The 20,915-nt window shown below is 41.5% G+C and overlaps 2 protein-coding genes across 2 annotated transcripts in view; one reads left to right on the top strand and one right to left on the bottom strand.

Moving 5' to 3' along the window:
• Positions 1 to 684: 684 nt before the first annotated feature.
• On the bottom strand, positions 685 to 13,726 carry plekho2 (pleckstrin homology domain containing, family O member 2). The gene is made up of 7 exons (XM_062471296.1): positions 13,483 to 13,726; positions 8,020 to 8,169; positions 7,584 to 7,706; positions 4,304 to 4,408; positions 4,108 to 4,206; positions 3,689 to 3,982; positions 685 to 3,599 (listed from the first exon to the last, which is right to left on the bottom strand). The coding sequence occupies exons 1-7, from the start codon at positions 13,489 to 13,491 to the stop codon at positions 2,019 to 2,021; spliced, it is 2,361 nt and encodes a 786-aa protein (XP_062327280.1). The 5' UTR covers positions 13,492 to 13,726; the 3' UTR covers positions 685 to 2,018.
• Positions 13,727 to 19,332: 5,606 nt separating this feature from the next.
• Positions 19,333 to 20,915, top strand: part of pcsk6 (proprotein convertase subtilisin/kexin type 6) — a 28,457-nt gene continuing 26,874 nt past the window's right edge. Inside the window, exon 1 of the mRNA XM_062471333.1 lies at positions 19,333 to 19,912. Within this exon, the coding sequence (XP_062327317.1) occupies positions 19,754 to 19,912 (159 nt within the window). The 5' untranslated portion in view covers positions 19,333 to 19,753. The remainder of the gene's footprint in view (positions 19,913 to 20,915) is intronic.

The raw sequence follows: 20,915 nt of genomic DNA, 5'->3' as shown, positions 1-20,915 counted from the left end.
AACATGACAAACATATCCCCTCAATACTACACCCAGTGAACATTTTCACAGGATTTGAAAAACACATGCACACACATACAGACGTTTGGTCGGCTCCACCGAGCCAGTGCTCTGACTCAGGACTGTCTCTGGACCTTTCAACCTTTCAGATTGTCCTGTCACTTTCTAGAGGAAATGTTGACATTTCCGTTTTTAAAGGATGAGATGGTAATGCAAGCAAGATTTATCCCAGTTTAAAAGTACCTTTTGTTGATGTTCTGTATTTCAAAACAGTCACACGTCACAAAACAGTGTGATAGTTAAGACGTTCTTCAGAAATACCACCAACTAATTATGGACGCAAATGTGTCATCACAATATGCAGTACGCTCTTTTACTTCCTCAGTTTATGTTTGAGATATGAGAGACTGGGTTAAATACTGTTTATATTACTTAACCATACCATATGATACCACATATGCATTTACATATGCTGCAAAGGAAATAGCTTTTGAAACTGAAAAGATGTTATGAAAACTGACTATTTTCATTACCAACACAACCTTTCTAGTCCAACTGGTGACGTCAGGTGATCATTTTCAAAACCACAAAAATGTACTTTATACCAAACGGTTAATTAATTGTTATTGATTGCATTGTTTAGCCATGAAACATAGACCAAGATAGGCAAGCAGAGACCTTTGGTACAGTGGCAAGGTTTATTCAGACATGGCTTGCACATACAGCAATTTGTTAGTATGCATCAAAAAACATCTACACACAAGTTTACCCAATTAGTTGTATTATCAGTAAGTGGATTTGTACAAGACAATATATTACATAAAATATTACAAAACTTCAAGACATAATTTGCAATTTGCAAAAGTGAAAAGCAGTGCGAGGGTTATTTAATAATTTCTACACTGGCAGACCAAACAATGACAATGAGAGTTAATAACTTAAATAAAAAGCAATTCAGAACACATATGTTATTTACAAATTTAGATTCAAATAACATTAGACATGTTCACATGATAGGCTACTGTTACACAGAAACTGCAAAGTAAGATAAACAAAACATTAAAACATTGGTGGTACTATCTGGTCTATTTGCTTAGTCCCATTTGCAGACGGTATATTTTTTTATCAACATTTTTAATTGTTAAATGTTTTGCTGTGCTTTACATGGGCGAAATGTCACACATAGGTAGATATTCAAGTACAAAACGTGGATCAGATAGTCTGCTTCAAATGGTCCATAACCAATATCCTCAAACCCTAAGCATAAAAGCCTAACACTAAGAGGTAAAATAAGATAGAAAAGACTCGTTATAAAATGTGTATTAACCCTTAAAACACTACATACAAAATAATCATACTGCCGTCATGGTTCAGAACCACTGGGACCCAAGGTCTGATGGCAGTATTTAAGGTTCATCTAGTACTCTGTAAACCGGTCAGGAAGCTTCTAGTTCCTGTGTGCGCTATTTATAAACATTGTGAAGAGGGCTGCTTTGCAGAGCATACAGTATATAGCAGGTATCACAACTTCACTGCGCATCGTGTAAAGCATTGTTCAGTAGAAGTGATGTTGATGTCTACAGAACTACTTTCATTGGTGAGCTGAAAGCATTTTATAGTCTGGAAGGACAGACGGGAAAGCATGGAGCCACATATACCTATATTTTAATAACATATCCTATGAGCAGATTCAAAGTTTTTTCAAACCAAAAACCTGAGCAATGTTTTCATATTTTTGTTAATAACTATGCACAAATATCCCTTTTTGTTTATCACAATATCTCACAATGGTCAATTAGAATTCAAGTAATTAATATGAAATATTAAAAAAAGAACAGTACAGTTTTTATTGTATTTCAGATTTCAGAAAGGTTACAGGGGGAATAATTGCACTTTGTTAATTCTCATCTTGCACTTGCGTTCCCTGCATAATCTGCTCTACTAGGAGAAAACAGGCTCTTTCAGGCTGCTACTGTTAATCACAATGAATCATTTTGTTTCACCCTTCCTATTAACAATCACCAGCTGTTTCTCTTGCTGTTGTTCTCTGAATGGTTGGACTCCTTCATGTTCTTTGCTTCTTGGAGGAACATTTCTGCCTTCCTCAGCTTCTCCATGGCCCTGGCCAGCAGCTCCTCAGGGGAGCCCTTCTCTAAGCCGTCCCCCACCAGCACGGCAGAGCTCTGCCCACCCGTGGGACTCTGTTGGGAGGTGAGAGTGGCCAGGAGATCCCCTGTGTTTTTAAGCTTCAGGTCCACTTCACTCTCAAGGTCCATTACGTGGGGATGAAGATCCCTGGTCGTGTCAGAGCCTGAGGACTCAGACAGCAGATCCCCCAGAGAGGCTGACCTGGCTGAAGGTTTAAGGGGAACCGGTGGGCGAGAGGACTGATTGATCCGCACATTGAGAAAGGTTGAATGGACCTTCGTAGAGCTGACCTGGGGCCCTGCAGGGGCCCGAGCAGTGTTTGTCATGGGGGGGTCTGTGTCCATACTCTGTCCAAGACTATCGGGGGGTTCGTTATCATCCTCGCTCACATGGATCATGTCCAGTGCGGCTTGGCTGCCCCTCAGAGAAGCTGTGGAGCAGACCGTGGTGTCTCCAGCCTCTGACCCCTCACCATCATCGTCCGAGTGCTGACCACTGTCAACAGACTTCTCCTCCTCACACTCTCTCTTCTCCAGGGACCTGTGGCATGGGGCCGGGCTGGAGCTGGGGCTGTCAGGTCCTGGGTCGGCCAGGCAGAGCACCACCACTGGGACTTCAGTCTTGGGGTCCACTGGGAGTTTCAGGTCCCTCTCTGGTTTGTCTGGCTTGCTGACTGTGTGGTCTGGAGTTGAAATGGTAGGTGGTGGATTTGGCTCCTTGTCAGGTAGAATGGTAATCTTCTTAGCTTCACCTGGAGGTTGAGGGTCACAGGGTTCAACCTGAGTTTTAGGAGGAGGGATTTTGATAGGCTTCTTCTTAAAAGGGGTGGGTGGACAAGGGCTCTTTTTGATTGGTTCTGGTGTGGACATTGATGGTGTTGCTGCTTTGAGTTGAGACACCTTAGGCTCTTCCTCAGGATCAATAGGGACCTCACTACATGGGGCAGAAACATTTTCTTCAGGTGCATGTTGCGGGGTTTCTTCTTCTGTGCTGGTAACTAACGGTTCATCTCTGACCTCAGAGGAAGTTGGGACCTCCTTAGGAGAAGACGTGGAGGACTCCACTTTAGTCACTGATTCAGTTAAGATAGTTTGTTTAATGTCAGAGGAAGTGGTCTCAGATTTATCTTGTTCTTCTTCCTGGCCTTCATCTTTGACACCTTCTGACTCTAAATGTGTGGTCTCTGAGGTGGAGATGGGCTGAGTGGGCTTCTTGTCTTTGGAAGGTGGGGTGGGAGGCTTGGGGTTCTGACTGGACTGAGGGGACACGGCCAGGTTGTCAGTTGAGCTGCAGTGGGGTTTGTTTGGAGGTGTGGCTGGTTGTCCAGTCTCGACTCCAGCCTCCGGGCTCTTCTCCAGGTCATCGTCAGGGAAGTCCTCCTGGGAGACCTTGCCCTCTGCTGAAACAGCGGGTTTGGACTCTTTTGACGGGGGCATGGGAGGCTTGAGGACCTTTAAATAAAAACAAATCAAATTCACATTACACGTCTATCCCAACCAAGCGTGGAGGTATGGAAATCAGGCATGGAAGGTTAACTTACGACTTTCTCCTCAGAGCTGGTGTTGTCAGGGTCTTCGCTCTCTGCTGCAGCTGGGAGCTTGGCCTCTTTACTGGGGGGCATGGGGGGCTTCAAAACCTTCTTCTGAGGGCTGGGTTCTTCTGTCTGTGGAACCTCCTGGGGTTCCTCCTCCTCCAGGGCCTCCAACAAAGGCTTCACCACCTCTTTAGGGGAGTCAGTGGTTTCTACGTTGACATAGAGGGTGCCGTTGGGTGTGCTGCTGTCTGTAATGTCCAGGTCCAGTCTTAGCATGCCCTCTGAGGAAACGTTGGCCACCTAGGGGAGGAAAGAGGAAGTTGTTCTCAACAGTTGATCTGAAAATTATTGTATGCCTTCTTATTGAAGGAACTGATGCCGACTTTGTTATCACACAAAGACACACACACCCACACAAACACTACCTCTTTCATATGTATCCTGGTAGGAGGCCTCCTGTTGCGGTTGCCCTTGGGTCTTGTGCGTGTCACATGATCTAAATTACTGCTCTCATCTATCTTTACCTGGGGAACACAATAAGAAAAAAATATACCAGAAACAAAAACATATACTTGTGTGAGGGGGCATACAGTACAAAGAGTCTCACAACCACTCCTTTACCTCATCGAAGACCTTGTTCTTGGCTCTGTTGATGCCGTCACTCAAAGCCTTGATCCACGCCTCCTTCTCCTCAAGGTTAGCAGCCTGGAACTTTACATCATTCACCTGGAGGGCAGAAGAAAACATTACAAACTAACAGAAAGAGTCAACTGCACCATGACAAATTTTCACCCTCTTAACTTCCAGGCGGAATCCACTCAAAACAAAATTACAATTACATAACATACAATTCATAGCTCAGCTATGTACATAAAATTTCATTTTAATACACTATAATGACCATTTAAATAACTGACATTTTGAGTTCAAAACAACCCATGTTTTTCCTGACATCGAAGTTGGACAGTATACTTTCTGCCATATTGAACTGTGGCACAGCTGAGCTTCAAACTCTCACTGTGACAGTTCAGGTACATATAATGGCTGAACTGCCTGAGGAAAATCTTTGTGCATTTGGCATACCTTTCACTGAGGCAGAGCCAGAACTTAACAGGGTTACCCAGGAGAACTCCCAGGGGCAGCCAAGAAGCTCTTAACATCCTGGTCAGGCCCTCTCAGTCCCTTCACTTGCACAATAACAAAAGCTCCTGACTGGAAACAGCCTGAACTGTAAGTAGGCCTAGCAGGCATTGTGTGTTTTGCATGTACAAGTAGCATAGTTACATGTACAACATAGTTCATGCATGACAGATTTGATCTCTGGTCAGGCTATAATCCTTTAAAATACAATGCATCATAAAACATTCAAATATATGTGTATTAATTTGTCTAATTTGATACAATTACATAATATGTAGGGTATGCTACAACATGTGGCCTTTGGATTCTAAATAGGTGCTATATATACCTGCTACTGTGGACACTAAACAAACTACCTTCTGCAGTGAGAATAGTCTCACTGCAGTGCTGTTTCTGATGACCTGACCACAGCCTGACTACAGCCATAGACAGAAATAAAAGTTAGAAGATGCCTAGAAACTTCAGGACGGACTGAGTGCTGGGGTCAGCGTCAAGAACTGCTAACTTCACACTATTTTCCAAGATAAAATTTCCTCTTGTTTTCAACCGACCCTCCACAGGAAACTGGGGAGCACAAAAGCAATAAGCATGTGCATCCTGGATTATGTTTACCCAAGAAAAACACATACAAACAACAGTTTCTCCTGAGACAGTGACTATGAAAAGAGGAGAGGAGGGTTACAACAGACATGGAAGTCAGAAGATCATTTCATCTTTGCCTCTCAGTTATGAAACTGTAGATTTACATTTATTATCCAGATGACATGACAAAAAAGATCAGAGCTTCTTTCATCTGCTCCCCTGAGCTTGTTTTTATAATAGTTTAATTTGACGCACTCGTTTTTCAGCTGTGTGCGTCGCTCAAAGGAAGTAAAGCGTCAGCACAGTACGTCTCCCTCACTTGAGAGCTAATAATGCTTAAAGACAACTATCCTGCCTCCAAAACAAACTGAAATGGCTCTGAATGAAACTTCATATGCACGTGGGAGGCACAGTCTGTCTGAAGTACAATCCTATCAAAACATACTGTTTAACTGTGAGGCTTTAAAGCAAGAACCAGAGAGAACCTGACATTTCTAATGTTTAATAAAAGGATACAGGCCAGTGTCTACAGTCAAGATTTAAAAGTCTTTCCAAGATGTTGTGGGATGTGTGTGTGTGTGTGTGTGTTGGCATGTGTGTGTGCTGCACTGAAATGAAGCTGTAAGCATTAGGGTCTGACTCACTCTCCTGCCTGGACACTGTGTTAGAGAGAGAAGGGAAAAAATGACCCACCCAAACACACACACACAAACGACACACATACGCTCTCCTCTCCGATACACACACGTACTCTTCCCACACACACACACACACACACACACACACACACACACACACACACACACACACACACACACACACACACACACACACACACACACACACAGGGATGAGGTATTCAGCTGTTGGCCCAGCACACACAGACCTCCCTCCCTCTGACATCTGCTCCAGTCGTGGGGTTGGCTGATGGTCCAGACTCGTCATCTGTTTGTAATACAGTGGATTTCACCCTTCTGGTATCTTCTGCATTTCTTTTTACTTTTCCACATTTCCAGTGTCAGTGTTGAGGCCCAAGAAGACTTCATCTCTGCCTACATTACGCGCCTTAAATTTCAACCAGCACCAAACGTCAAACCGTTTTATAATATCACAGCATCTCTACTGTATATTAATTCATTATAACAAATATACATTTAGTAAGCTATATTCATCCCCCTATGCCAGACTGCATTGCTCACAGTAATGACAATGGAAGGGGAATTCCAGAAATAGAAAACCCACATGTCTTTCTACTTAAATGCAGAAATTATCTTTATATGCCTTTCAAATCAGTCCATCAATGTACATACCAGCTTAAATTTCCTGAATGAAAGCTTCACAAGGGCATCCTAAAGATCCAGTGGGGACTGGAAATAATCTAGAATCTAGACAGGATCTAGACTGAATCTGGACTGGAGCTAGAGTGGACAGAAGTGAGAAGGTCATCCACTGGTCATCCAGATCACATGGGGGAACTGGGCTGTAACCCACAGCAGACGCAAAGCAATATCACATCCAGTTCCCCTCCTGCTAGAGAGCACAGGGCAAGCATATCAACAAAAGCTGCTCTGCGCACACACACAAGCAATCTCTTAGGGGTTTAACTTTATATTACGTAAGGATGCAAGTGTACAATGCATTCTAGTTCAACACAGTTGATTGGGTTTTACAAACTGTTTGTTTTTGTTTAAAAAAAGCAGTTCTATTCCAATCCCCCCTGTGTGTGTCTTGGTTAGTAGTCCGTAGTTTCTGCCTGGGTGCCAAAGCACACATTAGCCTCATTAAAGTGTTGGCTGAACGCCTGTACCCCTGGCCACTCTCAGAACCGGCCTCAGGCCTCTCCTCGTCTCCTTATACCCTCTGTGACCAAACCACTCAATTCCTTCCACCTCGGTCAGGACCCAAAAACTTGAAAGCGTGTAATTACAGTTAGTAGTCATTCTGTTGATGACTCATGACACACAACTATATCGCAGCCTGAGAGAAGGAAAGGAAACAAGAGATAGAGAGAAAAGATACAGAAAGATCGTACTCAGACCAATATCCTCATATTTGACAATTTCTGTCAAATTGAGTTTCATATTATCCATATGACACTATATCTGTGTTGAAAAAAACAAAAAAACATCCTTACAAAGTAACCAAAATAATTTCACCGGAACTAAAGTTCAACTCTTACCTTATTTACAGATTTTGGCGATCTTATCAATACCAGTCTGTTCTTCTTCTTGAAGGCACTCTTCATCTCGTGGCACTTGTCATAGTTTGCCAGGTCCACTTTCTCTAGGCAGTTCTGAAGGTCCTGCAACACATAGGAAGACAGAAGTTTACAGGGAAATTAGGCCTACAAATAAACTGAAGCTCTGCAACTCAAGGCACACAGAATCTGTGTTTGGTTTTAATACTTCTGAAACTACATGGGATAACTGAGTGATTATAGTGGTTGAATGTGATTCAGAAAAGAGTTATTGAAATTATATGAAGGAAAGACAGAGCTATGACCTGTAAATCAGACACTAAAACCATAACTCAAAGCGATGCTCACACAGGAAATATTGCAATTTACTCAAATGAAAATAATGAGTGCACAGATCTGGATAATCTGGGTACTATACCTCTTTTTCATACATAAGAACCTGTGTCCTCTCCACTTGGACGTAGCGGTCCTTGTAGCTGACCAGAAATCTGCCTGAGGCCTTCTTCACCCAGCCAGCCTTCCCCAATAACTGAGCCTCTTTGGGCTTGGCTGGGCTCTCTTTCACACTCTGGCAGAATAGAAAGGAACACCCAAATAGAAAATCAAACAATCTTCTTGTTTCTTTGTGCAAAGTGTGTTGCTTAGAAACTAAATGTTGATAAATTAGTAATTTCTAACTTGTATTAATGTTACAGCAGTTGTTAGTTCTTATTCTTAGAATCTAAGAGGAAATTGCCTTCCAGTGTCACCTGACAGAGCTAAAAACAGACAGCAGTGTGAGTTTTAAACAGATAAAGCAGGGAGTGTTAAACCTAGAGGGCCCTCGGTCTTCAAATCCAGTGTGTAGTGAGATGGGACGTCAGGATACAGAGGCTCAATTTCAGAAAGACTTGTAACTCATTCATCCCACATCCTTAACCTTCTCCACCTGGTCTGCTGTTCCCTTTCAGCTCAGTATTTTATAAGCCTTTCATGTCTCATCCTTCCTTTTGTTCCCCACCTGCAGTTGCTCCTCGCTCATATCCAAGTCGGCAAAGTAGCAATAAACTCAAGCTTGAACATTACAGTTTTTCTCAATTGTTTACACACAAATACTGGTACTTGAGACACAATGACCACAACATGTAACTCATGCACCAACCCCATGAACCAATTCTGCTAAACTACAAGCACAATTCCTGCTTTACACTCAAATTGCAGTTCTAAAACACACTTTTTTCAAAACACTACACACAATTCTCTGCATTTGGCACAATTTTCATGAAGAAAATCTTTTGTTTTCACAAGGAACACACTGCCATTCATATACGCACACTGACTCATCGCATGGACAAACACCTGTCACACAGTTTTACAATTAGCAATCAGAGCTTTAGCATAAAAGGGCAACAGGTGACCTCTTCTGTTTTTGAGCAATGGATGCCAACATTGGAAACAGAGGCAGAGGCAGAGGAGTGAGAGTAAGAGGAGGAGGACGGGGAGGACGAGGATGAGGAAGGCCAAGGACCATAATCTCTGATGAGATCCGAGCCGCTTTGGTTGACCATGTGGTCAACCATGGTCTAACAATGAGGGAGGCTGGGCAAAGAGTACAGCCAAATTTGAGCAGGTACACTGTAGCATCCATCATCCGGACTTTCCGAAATGAGAATAGGTAAGAAATCTACTCTCACTACAAAATTGAAGTAGGCCTACTGCATATCAATACAGTACTCAATGAGTACAGTAGTACAGTATTGCCTGTGGACTGTTCTGTATGACTGTAAAAATAAAGTATGTTTCAAGTATTTGGAAAATGTATTCCTACTTTGTATTCCTACACAGTATTTACAGTATTTTACTATTTGTTTGGCAGAACTGAAAGATTACCAACACAAGGTGGTCGGGAATGTCTTCTGTCTCCTGAACAGGAAACTGAAATCATGAACATGGTCCTAGAAAATAACGGCATAACATTAAGGCAAATACAAAGAAAAATAATAATAATGTAACTGTATACACTATACAGTAAATGATTCTGTTGTTTTGTATGTAGACCACTGTATGTGCAACTTTGTGTTGGTTGGGATGTACACTGTGTACATTATTTTTCTGGGAAAAATACGTAAAACATATTTGTTACCGTGTATTTCTGTGTTCTGAGTATAAAAATAATTTCAAATATTTTACAACACACTTATGTATGTACTGTCTGTAGTAAGTGTAACACTGAACAAAAAAAGGCCTAACTCACTATGATGAATGAAGAAGAAGTGTTTTCCATTCATCATAGTGTTTTACATTGAGCACATTAGTGTTCAAATGGTTCTTATAAATGTCTATTCATATGATGGTTTGTGTTTGTCATTTGAAAACAAAATACCATTTTGAGATTAAATAACATTGTTTTGAATGTTAAGTTTAATTTTGCAGGAGAAGTGAGGGGTTTTGCCCATTGTGTGTGTGTTTTTTTGATTTGTGTGTAGAGTTCTGAGAGTATGAGGTATGCATTCAGAAAATGTGTGTAACCAATCGAGAAAAACTGTAATACAGCTGTATCATATCTTCACCACTGCTTTCAGTAATACAGAAAACTGGAACACACCAGGACACACACCCTGTCGAGATCCACTGTAGAGTCCTCAGAGTGGAGTGGTCAAGGCAAACCACCAATCCATGAAACACATTGACTCTTTTTCACACTCCAGCTTTTGAAATAAGAAACGTGAAAAAGTGACAACGTCTCTTTACCTCTTTGTGGTATTGGCGTGATGACACTGAGACACATATTTCAAGCTGAGAGACGTGTGAACGAGGGTGGTGAAGACTGAAGAGTGAAGGTCCAGGGGCCAGGCAGACCAAGGGGGCAGGGAAACACGACATACTGTCACTGGGTGATACCATTGTTTGATTTATCTGCATTCTCCTGATAAAACTTCTTAAATGAGGCAACCGAGGCGTCCAAGTATAAAAATCAAATAAAATGAAGATATTTGCAGGTGCAGTTGTAAACTGACCAGCCCCCCTGTTCTATTGAAGGAAATTCCACAGGATATCTTTTTAAAGTGCCGTCTAGATGTTTTTCCACTTTCACTACGGCAGTATTGAAGAGAAGAGCGATGTCCGAGAAGAGGGGAGCAGCTGTGAGGGGAGAAGAGAGAAAGCAGAAAGAGAGAGGAGAGAGAGTGAGTGACAGACAGAGAGAGACAGAGAGAGAGAGTGAGAGAGAGAGAGTGTGAGAGAGACAGAGAGAGAGAGAGAGAGAGAGAGAGAGAGAGAGAGAGAGAGAGAGAGAGAGAGAGAGAGAGAGAGAGAGAGAGAGAGAGAGAGAGAGAGAGAGAGAGAGAGAGAGAGAGAGAGAGAGAGAGAGAGAGAGAGAGAGAGAGAGAGAGAGAGAGAGAGAACAGACACACTTCTTCTGCTGCACTGTCCAGGAAACAGCCCCTGGGCAAAGAGGGGACATGGCATGTCTGTGTCTCTGGCTGAAAAGAGGAAAACACTGATTGGCCTTTGTCTCTTTCTCACACACTAATGGGGAAAAGTGGAACATATTACACACTACAGCACAATAACAGACAGTACGGCACACTGCCTGAAACTGGGTGTGGTGACATTACAGTAAAGAAAAGAGAAGTTTTATGACTCTGAGCTCAGTTGGCTGGGCTCTATATGTCTCGGACTGGCCTTGTTACTAACACAGTGACATAATTCACTTTTTATGTTTATTAGCCCGCGTTAGCATGAGTGCTAGATATTTTTTATAGCTAACAGGAAACTGGCCTGCTAACATAAACTCTGTGTTTACCACAATTGTATACAGGAAGAAGACTTTGGGGCAACCAATAACCAATTTGTCACACTAACCTGATCTGTAAGACAATCCACCTTATTATCTGAAGGAACTCACTGTATAGGCTAAAGTATATAGTTTTGTATCAAATCTGCCAAGCTTGTACAGTATAACAAGTTCTTAAAAGAGTAAGTAAAAACATGGGGATTTGTAAGTGAGACACACCTCTGTGAACATGTGTTCCTCATAAAGCCTTGCCCATAGAGCTCAGAGAAACTGGTCTGAATAGAGCTCCCTGCTGGCCTGACCGGCATTAACTCACCACAAGACCTCATCAGCAGCATCTGAGCTCATAACATCACTGAGACACACAGCAACCTTAGCATCACCAGATCGCATGAGACAGGATGGAAGGAAAGACAAATAAGGGTAGTGGAGAGTCAAGAGAGTTATTTTAATTTATTATTCATTTATTTATTTTAATTTTGGGGGGCGGGGGGGTCTAAAACAACATCAAACAAATGCATGTCCCAAAACAGTGTCCTCTCCCCAACATCTCCACCAGCTCTCTCCAGGACTTATCAGCCGCACCATCAGAGTGCTAAAGGACTCTGGCACACACACAGCCATTGTAGGGCACCAGCCTCAATGCCAGGATGATGGCCAGGGAGGGCTCATTGTTTTCTGCCTTGACACATAATGTACAAGTCTGTTTCCTCAGGAATGAATGGGCCATGCAGCCCCACCATGTGTTCTGGGCTACTCACTGCTCAATGAGCATTACAGAATGACCCTGAGGATGGACAGAGACATTATGGAGCGCCGTCGGTCTCTGAGTCTGAGGCCAAAGTCACAATTCTAAGCCTTGTTCTCGCTTTCTAACACAAAGAGAGGGCGAGAAAGAGAGAGGGTGAAATGATTTTACAGAGAAGGGATAGCTAAACTAATGAGATGGGTGTAGTTCAGTGTTACAGCATTTCACTGCAGATCAAGAAGAAGATTCAAATCTCCTTTGTCTGTCACTTTGGATAAAAGCATCTGCTAAATGAATATAATGACTTTATTAGTAAATTGAGAGTGGTAGGCCAGTGGGCAAAGTTTAACACCTGGCTAGGCAGGCTAGGACTGAACACAAAACCCACAGCAAAGTTTAAGTTTTCTCCTGATAATGGGATTTGGGTTGGTTAGATCAGTGTGACTAAGACCAGCAGGTGTACCCAGTCCCTAACAATGTAGGGGGTCCATTAACTTACCTATGAGGCAGAAGTCATTAGAGACACTTGTAAACCATATAGTGTGGAGGATGATGACTTTACTGTTGAGCTATGGGACATTAACTGGAAGGGATGGGCTGCTCAAGTGCCCACACACCATCGATCACTGTGCCAGCGCTAGGCTATGTCGTAATTCAATAGAAACACATTTTGAAAGGCATGAAGGGTTGGGTTAGAGTTTATTAGTAGGCTACTCATTTGTTTCTTGTCTATCACTCCTCTGTTGAAACTTCTTTTTTTCTCTGGATACTTCCTGAATCCCTTTTCACTTTTTTCCGTATCTGCAATCAGGTTTTGGAAACTAGGCTACGTGTTGTGGAAGTCATTCATCATAAAAACAACAAAGAACTCAAAAGGCAAAACCAGCTAACAACGTCTTACGTTCCGTATGCAAGCATTGCAACTTCAGCCGGTATAAGACATTTGTGTGTGCCACAAGTTCAAACTTCAAGAAAAAAATTGCGTTGACTCCAGTGAAAATGTGTAGCCTGTGACAACGGCACCGGCAGCCTGACAGCTCCGCAGGTGCTCATATGCCACCTTAGGATGGAATTGTGAATGCAGGTAGCATGCCGCATCTGTGCGTACGCTTAATATCAATTTCTACCCTGAACTGTGTGATATCACTGCGTGCAAGTAGTCAACTGCAGTCCTTTTAGGCTACTTAATCTCTGCTGCCTTGATGCCTATTGTGAGTTCAATTATTGACCCATTAAATAAAGCGGCATTTTTAAACTTCTGTTGAATAATTCCAAAAGAAAACTATGCATGAATTCTCGCACAAATGCAAAGTGGCCGCACACACGTAGCAGAAAGCAAATACAAATAGGGTACTCACATCTTCCATGATAAAACACTACGGTCCGTTATGTGCAAGAAAAACCCTCGACGGCGAGTTTATTCTTGACAAAAAGAATTAAATTGTCTTGTTGTCGACAGCAAGAGGTACATATCAAACATGACGCAAAAGTGGAAAAAAAATAAAATAAGGAACTAAAGTTTTGACGCTGAACCGTTGTCTCTTTTTTCCTCTTTCGACTCAACGAAAAGAGTTTGATGAAAAAAAAGTTTGGTTTCCGGTAAGTCCCTGAATGCCTCAGCGCGTCAATAGAAATACACTTGAATTGAAGTAAAGCGCTTCGCGTAGGAGCAGTGTTGACCGTGACGAATTGATGGCCTTGAATTGTGCAGTGCGAAAGTATGCATCCTTCAGGAATGTTATCAGCTTTTGTCTTTAAGGAGCTCGAAAGTTGTATTTTTTTTATAGTTAGAAAGAACCTTTTGTGTCATGGTACTAATACAGTTGACAACAACCACATTGATTAAAAGATTAGGGAAATAAAAATAGGTAACAAGCAGACATCTTCCTCTTTTTGTATTGCTGAATCTACTTTCATTTTATATAGTATTTATTATTATTGGTAATTAACGTTTTTTTGTAAAAATGAAACCATCATTAATGTTAACAAACTTTTTGTTTGCAGATCATTACAGTTTATAGACAGTCAATTTTCTAAGATTATTGTGTAGTGTATTATGTATGTGTCTTGCATAGTTTAGATGCATAGTTACATCGAACTGTTCTATTGGTAGCGGAATCTGAGATGATCAACTCTGTCATAATGTTGCAGTGTTCACTTCCTGGTAGGTGTGGTGAGAGCAGGATGTGCTGTCACAACATACACTATGAAAAATAATTGGACAAGGCCTACCTTTTCCTTTATCTGCATAATGTTGGATACCTAGCTCAGATCAAACCAGGTTTATAAAGAGATGTATGTACGTGTGTTTGTGTGTGTGAATGGGAGAACTGTGTGTATCTGTTTCTTTGTGACCATCCTCTCTTGTCAGACCAAACCAGACGTGTTCAAATAGAGACCTTTTCCCTACAGACAAGGCCTCAGTCAAGCATTTACAGCTATCAGAAGTACAGCGCCACCTCCAGCTGGTCAGTGGTACTGTAAGTATGTGTGATGTCACCTTAGTCACTATCACTGACCATTCCTGTACAGGGATCCAGGCCTTATACCCCAGATTATCCTTTGAATATAAACCTGGTCAACATTATTCATGTCTATACAGGTATATGATATGATCATTTGAAATGCTTTATGGGTTTTTACAACATTTCTAAATTAAATAAGAAAATGGGAGTTAGACTAAGCAGGTCTTAGGAGCGTTGGCATAGGTCGTAAGAAGATCTAGATCTAGACTAGTCACTTGCTCTCTAAGGCCCTCTTTGACTCTGTCATAGTGGAGCCCAGTTCTAAGTGTCTCTGTCCCAGGGAGCTGGATAACATTGTTACCTGTCACCCTGCTCTCCTATTAGGATTCCCCAGCAGCCCTGCTGTGCTTTGTCCTCCCTTGGTTTGGGAATGGCATTGTTCTGTCTGTTTTATCCTGAGATCGCAGACAAGCACCATTGGGATGCTGTGAGTGGCTGTGCCTTGGCAGCAGCTATAATTGCACTGTCATAAAGCTGATGGGATATGTGGACTTGTGAATCAATAAGAATCACTACTGGCCCTGTCTACTCTGACAGGCCAATCTGGGCAAATACCAAACCGTCTTCTAGAACTCTCTCTCTTCCTCTTCCTCTTTTGCACTATCTTTCTTCCTTTCTCTCTATTGGTATTTTTCTCTTTCTTTCCCTCTTGTTCCCTCACTCACTGTCAGTCTCTCTTGTTCTTTTCCCACAAAAGTAACCTTTCCCAAATAGATATTTCACTCATTGAGACAGTCATGTCACCCATAAGCATAGCTTCCATACTGGCAATTTTGTCAGATCATCTTACCATGTTAGCAGTGGTGGAGCCTAATAGACTTGTTGGAAATATAATTTAAAAAATGATTTACTGTTGGTAGAAAAGAACATGGTTCATATAATTTCTTTGAGATTTATTTCTGTTTGCATGTCATTTTGGCACAAACACTCATGTGACTTAATTTTTCCCACCGAGCTGTAAATACTGTAGCTCTATTCACAGACTGTTTCATAACGGCGTTTAGACATTCTTCACCTGGTGCTGCAACTTTCCATATCTTCAGATTGTATTTTTAAACTAAGCATGTATTCAAAACCAAACAGCAGCTTCGGGCTCAATAGTAACAGTATGCTAGAACTTGGAGGAAATCTAAAATCCTGGATTCAGTGGTAACACGTGATAACAATCTATCAATATTGGATGAGGTATTTCAGTGGCAGTTGACATTTAAGATCCATCTGCCACAAAAAACATTCTGACCACAAATATGCCACTACTTGCTGCTACATAGATCCAGACTGTGAAGCTGTCCCTCTAGAGCTGATCTACGGTCATTCTGTTCATTGATTCCGGCCTAACCGTTCCCATAGAGACCCCCAGGAAACCTCTCTGAAGCCCCTTTAGCGGCAGCAGTTTTCCTCCCAGAGGGGTGGGCTCTGAAAAGCTGCTCTGTCCCTGTCTGTGCTCATGCCCAGCCGCAAAAGCATGCAGCAAACAAGTTAAAAGGGAGAGGTCTTACTTAAATGCAATTATACAGATCACTGTGGCCAGTGTGGCTGCATGTTGTGTGCCCAGTTCATCAGAATTTAGGCCGTTTTTATACTGTCTCTTTCTATGGATTGTTCATTTGAAAATGAGACCTGTGTGTTTATGAAAGGAGTTTTTGGAAATGCACGTCTTAGATACTGCAGATGTTTTGACACCTCAAATGAATCTAGTCTTCTTCTGTTATTTCCAGATGCTTCTATCTGCTGTTATTGACATTGATTGACCTTGTGTGGTGATTCTTATTGATTTATCTCTTAGAGAGTTAATTACCTTGCAGGAGGCTTTCTGGTGGAATGATAGGCTGGACAGCCTGCTGCCCGCTTCATTAAAGTCTAATCTTTATGAAGTGGGATGTTTAGACTGAAGAGCGAGGACAATTTAATGGTAATTTGATCAGAGCTTGCCCCCGCTGGCATTGAAAGAACTGCAACCTGATATAATCTACCATTGTATACATTTTTTTTACTGTCCACAGATCTCCTCAAGCAAACTTAGAATCTTACATTCTGGTTGCCTTTAGGTGACTGATGAAAAATTTGTTTCATGAGTTGTGAATTTCACAGAGGCCCTCAAAGATCTGTTGAGTTTAGAAAATGAATGAGAAACAGAGCATAATGAGATTATGTTGATATGAAATTGCATAGCATCCCAAACTGTCTGTAAGTAAGATTGATTTATCTTAATATCATCTCAGCTGCAGGGTGGGGCAGGAATTATAATTACTTCTCTTGATGTTATACAACACTATAGAATGCAGCTCATGAAAAAGTTGTCCGCACACTCTGAAATCGACAATGTCATACACAGGGCTACTTAAATCTACATTATAGAACCATATATGTTCCAGATAACCCTTCAGAACACCGATTCTGTTTGGATACAAACATGGTCATTTACTGCTTCAGCAAGATTCCTAACACAAGATGGCAGCACAGTCATTATTGCTAGGTTCCTTTTCCAGAAGGAATAAATACAGAAGAAATAAAGTTTTATTGATGATCGATAAATCAATACAGGCATTGGTATAGTATATCCATTTGTTCTGGTTTGTTGTACATCATTAATGATTTAAGTGAGATGACCAAATAGCATGTCAAATCGGTATGTTAGCCATTGTCAAATCAGTTGTCAAGTTCATGCATAGCCTGTAATTACCCCAAGAAAACCATTGATGTATTTAATAATCACATTCCATTTGAGTCACAGCAGGGTTGTTCAGTATGGCTCTCACAGATCCCGAAAGTATCTCTGTTTGAAGAAATAGATGATTTATTGGCCAGTGACACATACCCACCTGAGAACTTCAAACACAAACCTGCCAGCCTGCCAGCTCTGCCTGGTTAATGCCAGGACAGAGAGCTGCCAATATGGAGGTCTCTCTGCACCATGTTCAGAGTTTAAGTATACTGTATTCTAACACACAGACACCCACAACCTCCACACACACACACACACACACACACACACACACAGCTCTATACCTACACACCCTAGAAACCACAACCCTAATACTTTCCTGCCAATAGCTACTTTGTGGGAAACTCACTCTGTAGTATTGAATTGCACACTTTCTCCTGGATTTCACCTCGTTATTATGAAGAAAAGAGGGGGTATGTGTTAACGGCCAATATGATACTTTTGTTGACTTCCTTTAATCCCACCCAAAACACATAAAAGAGAGTAAATAAACAGTTTGCTGGAATATTGTTTAATAGATGTTGCTGTCGAGGAATAAAGTTCAGGATGGAGTGCATGTATAAACAAAAGCCTTTATCAACTTTAATACTCATTTCTGCCATTAATTACACAAGTAAAACAACAACCCATCCGAGCTCTTGATGCCATGTACCAGAGACAGGTCAACTGCTGTGGACACATTTCCAACATGAAGCCTGTGAGCAATAGCAGCTTCGGTACGTTGCCTGTGCATGTGTAAACAGGTTGGTCTATGAACCCTGTGAGATCTGTCTGATGTGACAGCACCCAGGTGAACACATCACCAGCCTCAGTAGTGGCTGTACAGTAACTATATGGTCTTCCATCTGCTCAGACCCAGCAATGGAAAATAGTTTTAAACTATATTTCTCAGATTCACAGGAGGTTTCTGTTTACATTTAGTGTGTTTTCTGAATGGTTTACCATCCTACTGGGATCTGAAAGCATCCTAAACTTCATTCTACATTCTGTTCTGGAATGAACAGCTTTATTCTACATTCTGTTCTAGAATGAATAGCTTCATTCTACCTCGGTCCGCCACAACTCTTCCCCAAGTCACCATTGTAATGACTCTGTGTTGCCAGTCACAAGGACCTAGGGTTTACCAAACTTGTTCTCAATAAACTAACAGACTACTTCCTGGAATCTGATATCTCAACATGCTGTTAAAACAATGTGTTTTGTCACACTCTTACATCATCTCTGTTTATGCCCACCCTGTCCACAAGCTGCTTCTCTTGATAAGATTTCAGAGCTAATCCTAACTGTCTTGTGTGTTTAGTTTGTCCATGTTGCATCGGTTAATTACATTTTATGTGCATTCCAGCTAAAAGGGATAAGGATTAATGTCTCAATGACAGCATTTGTGTTGATGGTAATACTCAATGATGGCAAATCAGCAACACATTATTCATTCATTTCAGAAGAGTAAGAGAGAGAGCGAGAGAGATGGAGAGAGAGAGAGAGAGAGAAAGAGAGAGAGAGAGAGAGAGAGAGAGAGAGAGAGAGAGAGAGAGAGAGAGAGAGAGAGAGAGAGAGAGAGAGAGAGAGAGAGAGAGAGAGAGAGAGAGAGAGAGAGAGAGAGAGGAAAAGACAGAAGGGGGAAAGAGAAGGGATGGTAGAGGGAAAGAGAGTGAAAGGATGAGGGTTTTGTGATGGTTTTGTGGCAGTTTGAAGGTTCTGTGATGAAGAATCTGTGGCAGTTTTGTGATAGGAAAACGGAATGACAGACCTCATAAGCAAAGTATATTTACTCAGTCAGCTTCTTGAATGTACAGAAGCACTTCAGGAGAGGCACAAGTATGATTTCATGTCCACTGATTTCATGCGCCGCCCCCCTCCCGTCCCCCCTCCCACGTAGGTCATTGATCTTTACTTAGTAAGTTCATTTGTTAGGCGCTTGTTTAACTCAGTTGGAGTGAGAGCAATCAGCGATGCCACTGTTCTGCTGCCAGAGACGTGACCCTAACCGGGAAGAAGCCTGGAGCATGACATCTCCCTGCGAGCTCTTCGCGCAGGTTTTAGAGGCGTGGCCCTGTCAGTCCTCAGATGCGCGGTCTCTCCTTACCTCTGCGTTTTGCGGTTAGAGGCTGCACTGAGATGGGACTCGCCATTGGTTACTGTACTTACAAATAGCGGAGTACTTTCACGGTGCAAGGGATCACACTTTCCAACTTTTTGCGCCATTTAATTACAGTTGGCCAGTCAGTGAATTTCACTTGGACTACTGGCTAGAAGACGATGGACACATGACACATGAGAATTGATTTGGATTTTGCGATTTTTATGAATTTCCAAATATTGGAATAACTGCTGCTTTATTTTAAAGTTAATGCTGTTGGACTGATTTCGGTCAACAAAATGATCTTATTTATAGTGTTTATTTTTCCAAGTTTAGAACTGTGTCAGTCTTTGCCCCCGAGGAATGTTTACACAAATCACTGGGCTGTGCGTATTGAAGGGGGACACGAGGAGGCAGACAAACTTGCTGCTAAATATGGATATAATAATTTGGGCCAGGTAAGACTCAGTTTGCCTGTTGATCACTTTTTTTTCAGTCATATTTATTTGATTTGACTAACAGTGTTTTGTCTGTAGGATAACCTTGTGCGTCTCTCTTTGCTTTTGGAAATGTGAATCAATAATGAACTGTCAGACACACTACATCATCGTAGAATTATAACTGGAATTTTCCATATAAGTAAAAAACATTTCTGATAAGCGATGGAAGTACTTATCTTAGTAAGGAGTTAAAAATAGAGATTTCTTGTTGGCGTCACTTCAAACACACCGATTGCCTCACTGCATCGCTAGTGTGCGCTACATGGCAAACACTGAATAGAGCAGTGCATTCAGTGAGTGATCACATCCTATATCCTACAATGGATACAGTAAGGATCTGGAAAACGATATAATAAAAACTCTGTAGATCACTGAGATTTGATTTTTAAGAAAAATCTTGGATTTAAGATTGATCAAAAATTTGAATAAAAAATACTTATTGGAGTTCCAGGGAGAGCATATCTACAGTTCAAAGACAGTATTCAGAATCATAATCAGAATTCAGCAGAAGGATGAGATAGGAAAGACTGAGAGTAAACTGTCATAGGCCTACAAATTTCCACAGCTCTGGGCCATATAAGCACATGTGCTGGAATTCATGTGTGTATTGAGATCATGAGAGAAGAATGCTTTCAGGTTCATTTTCTTTTCTTTGGGGAAGATTTTGAATGGAGATCACAGGTCTCACATGGTTAAACTTCTGGTATCAGACAGGTACAGTGTTATGTGTTAACTGTATTCAGTGAATCATAATTTCTTAACTACAGTATATTACCTAAAAATATAAACCATAAATAAATAATGAAACATCTTCCCTGTATGTTTTTGTGGGAAGGGAATGGCTCCAAGGGTATGGCAGATCCAAAGTTTGCGGCTATAAATTCCTTCTGTATGTTGCTTTGGATAAAAGCATTGGCTAAATGAACACATTATTATTGTTATTTTTCTCATTGTATTGCTT

Source organism: Osmerus eperlanus, chromosome 10 (assembly GCF_963692335.1).
Source record: "Osmerus eperlanus chromosome 10, fOsmEpe2.1, whole genome shotgun sequence".
Lineage (NCBI taxonomy): Eukaryota > Metazoa > Chordata > Actinopteri > Osmeriformes > Osmeridae > Osmerus > Osmerus eperlanus.
The sequence above is the reverse complement of the archived record's forward strand: the minus strand, read 5'-3'. Positions and strand labels throughout refer to the sequence as shown.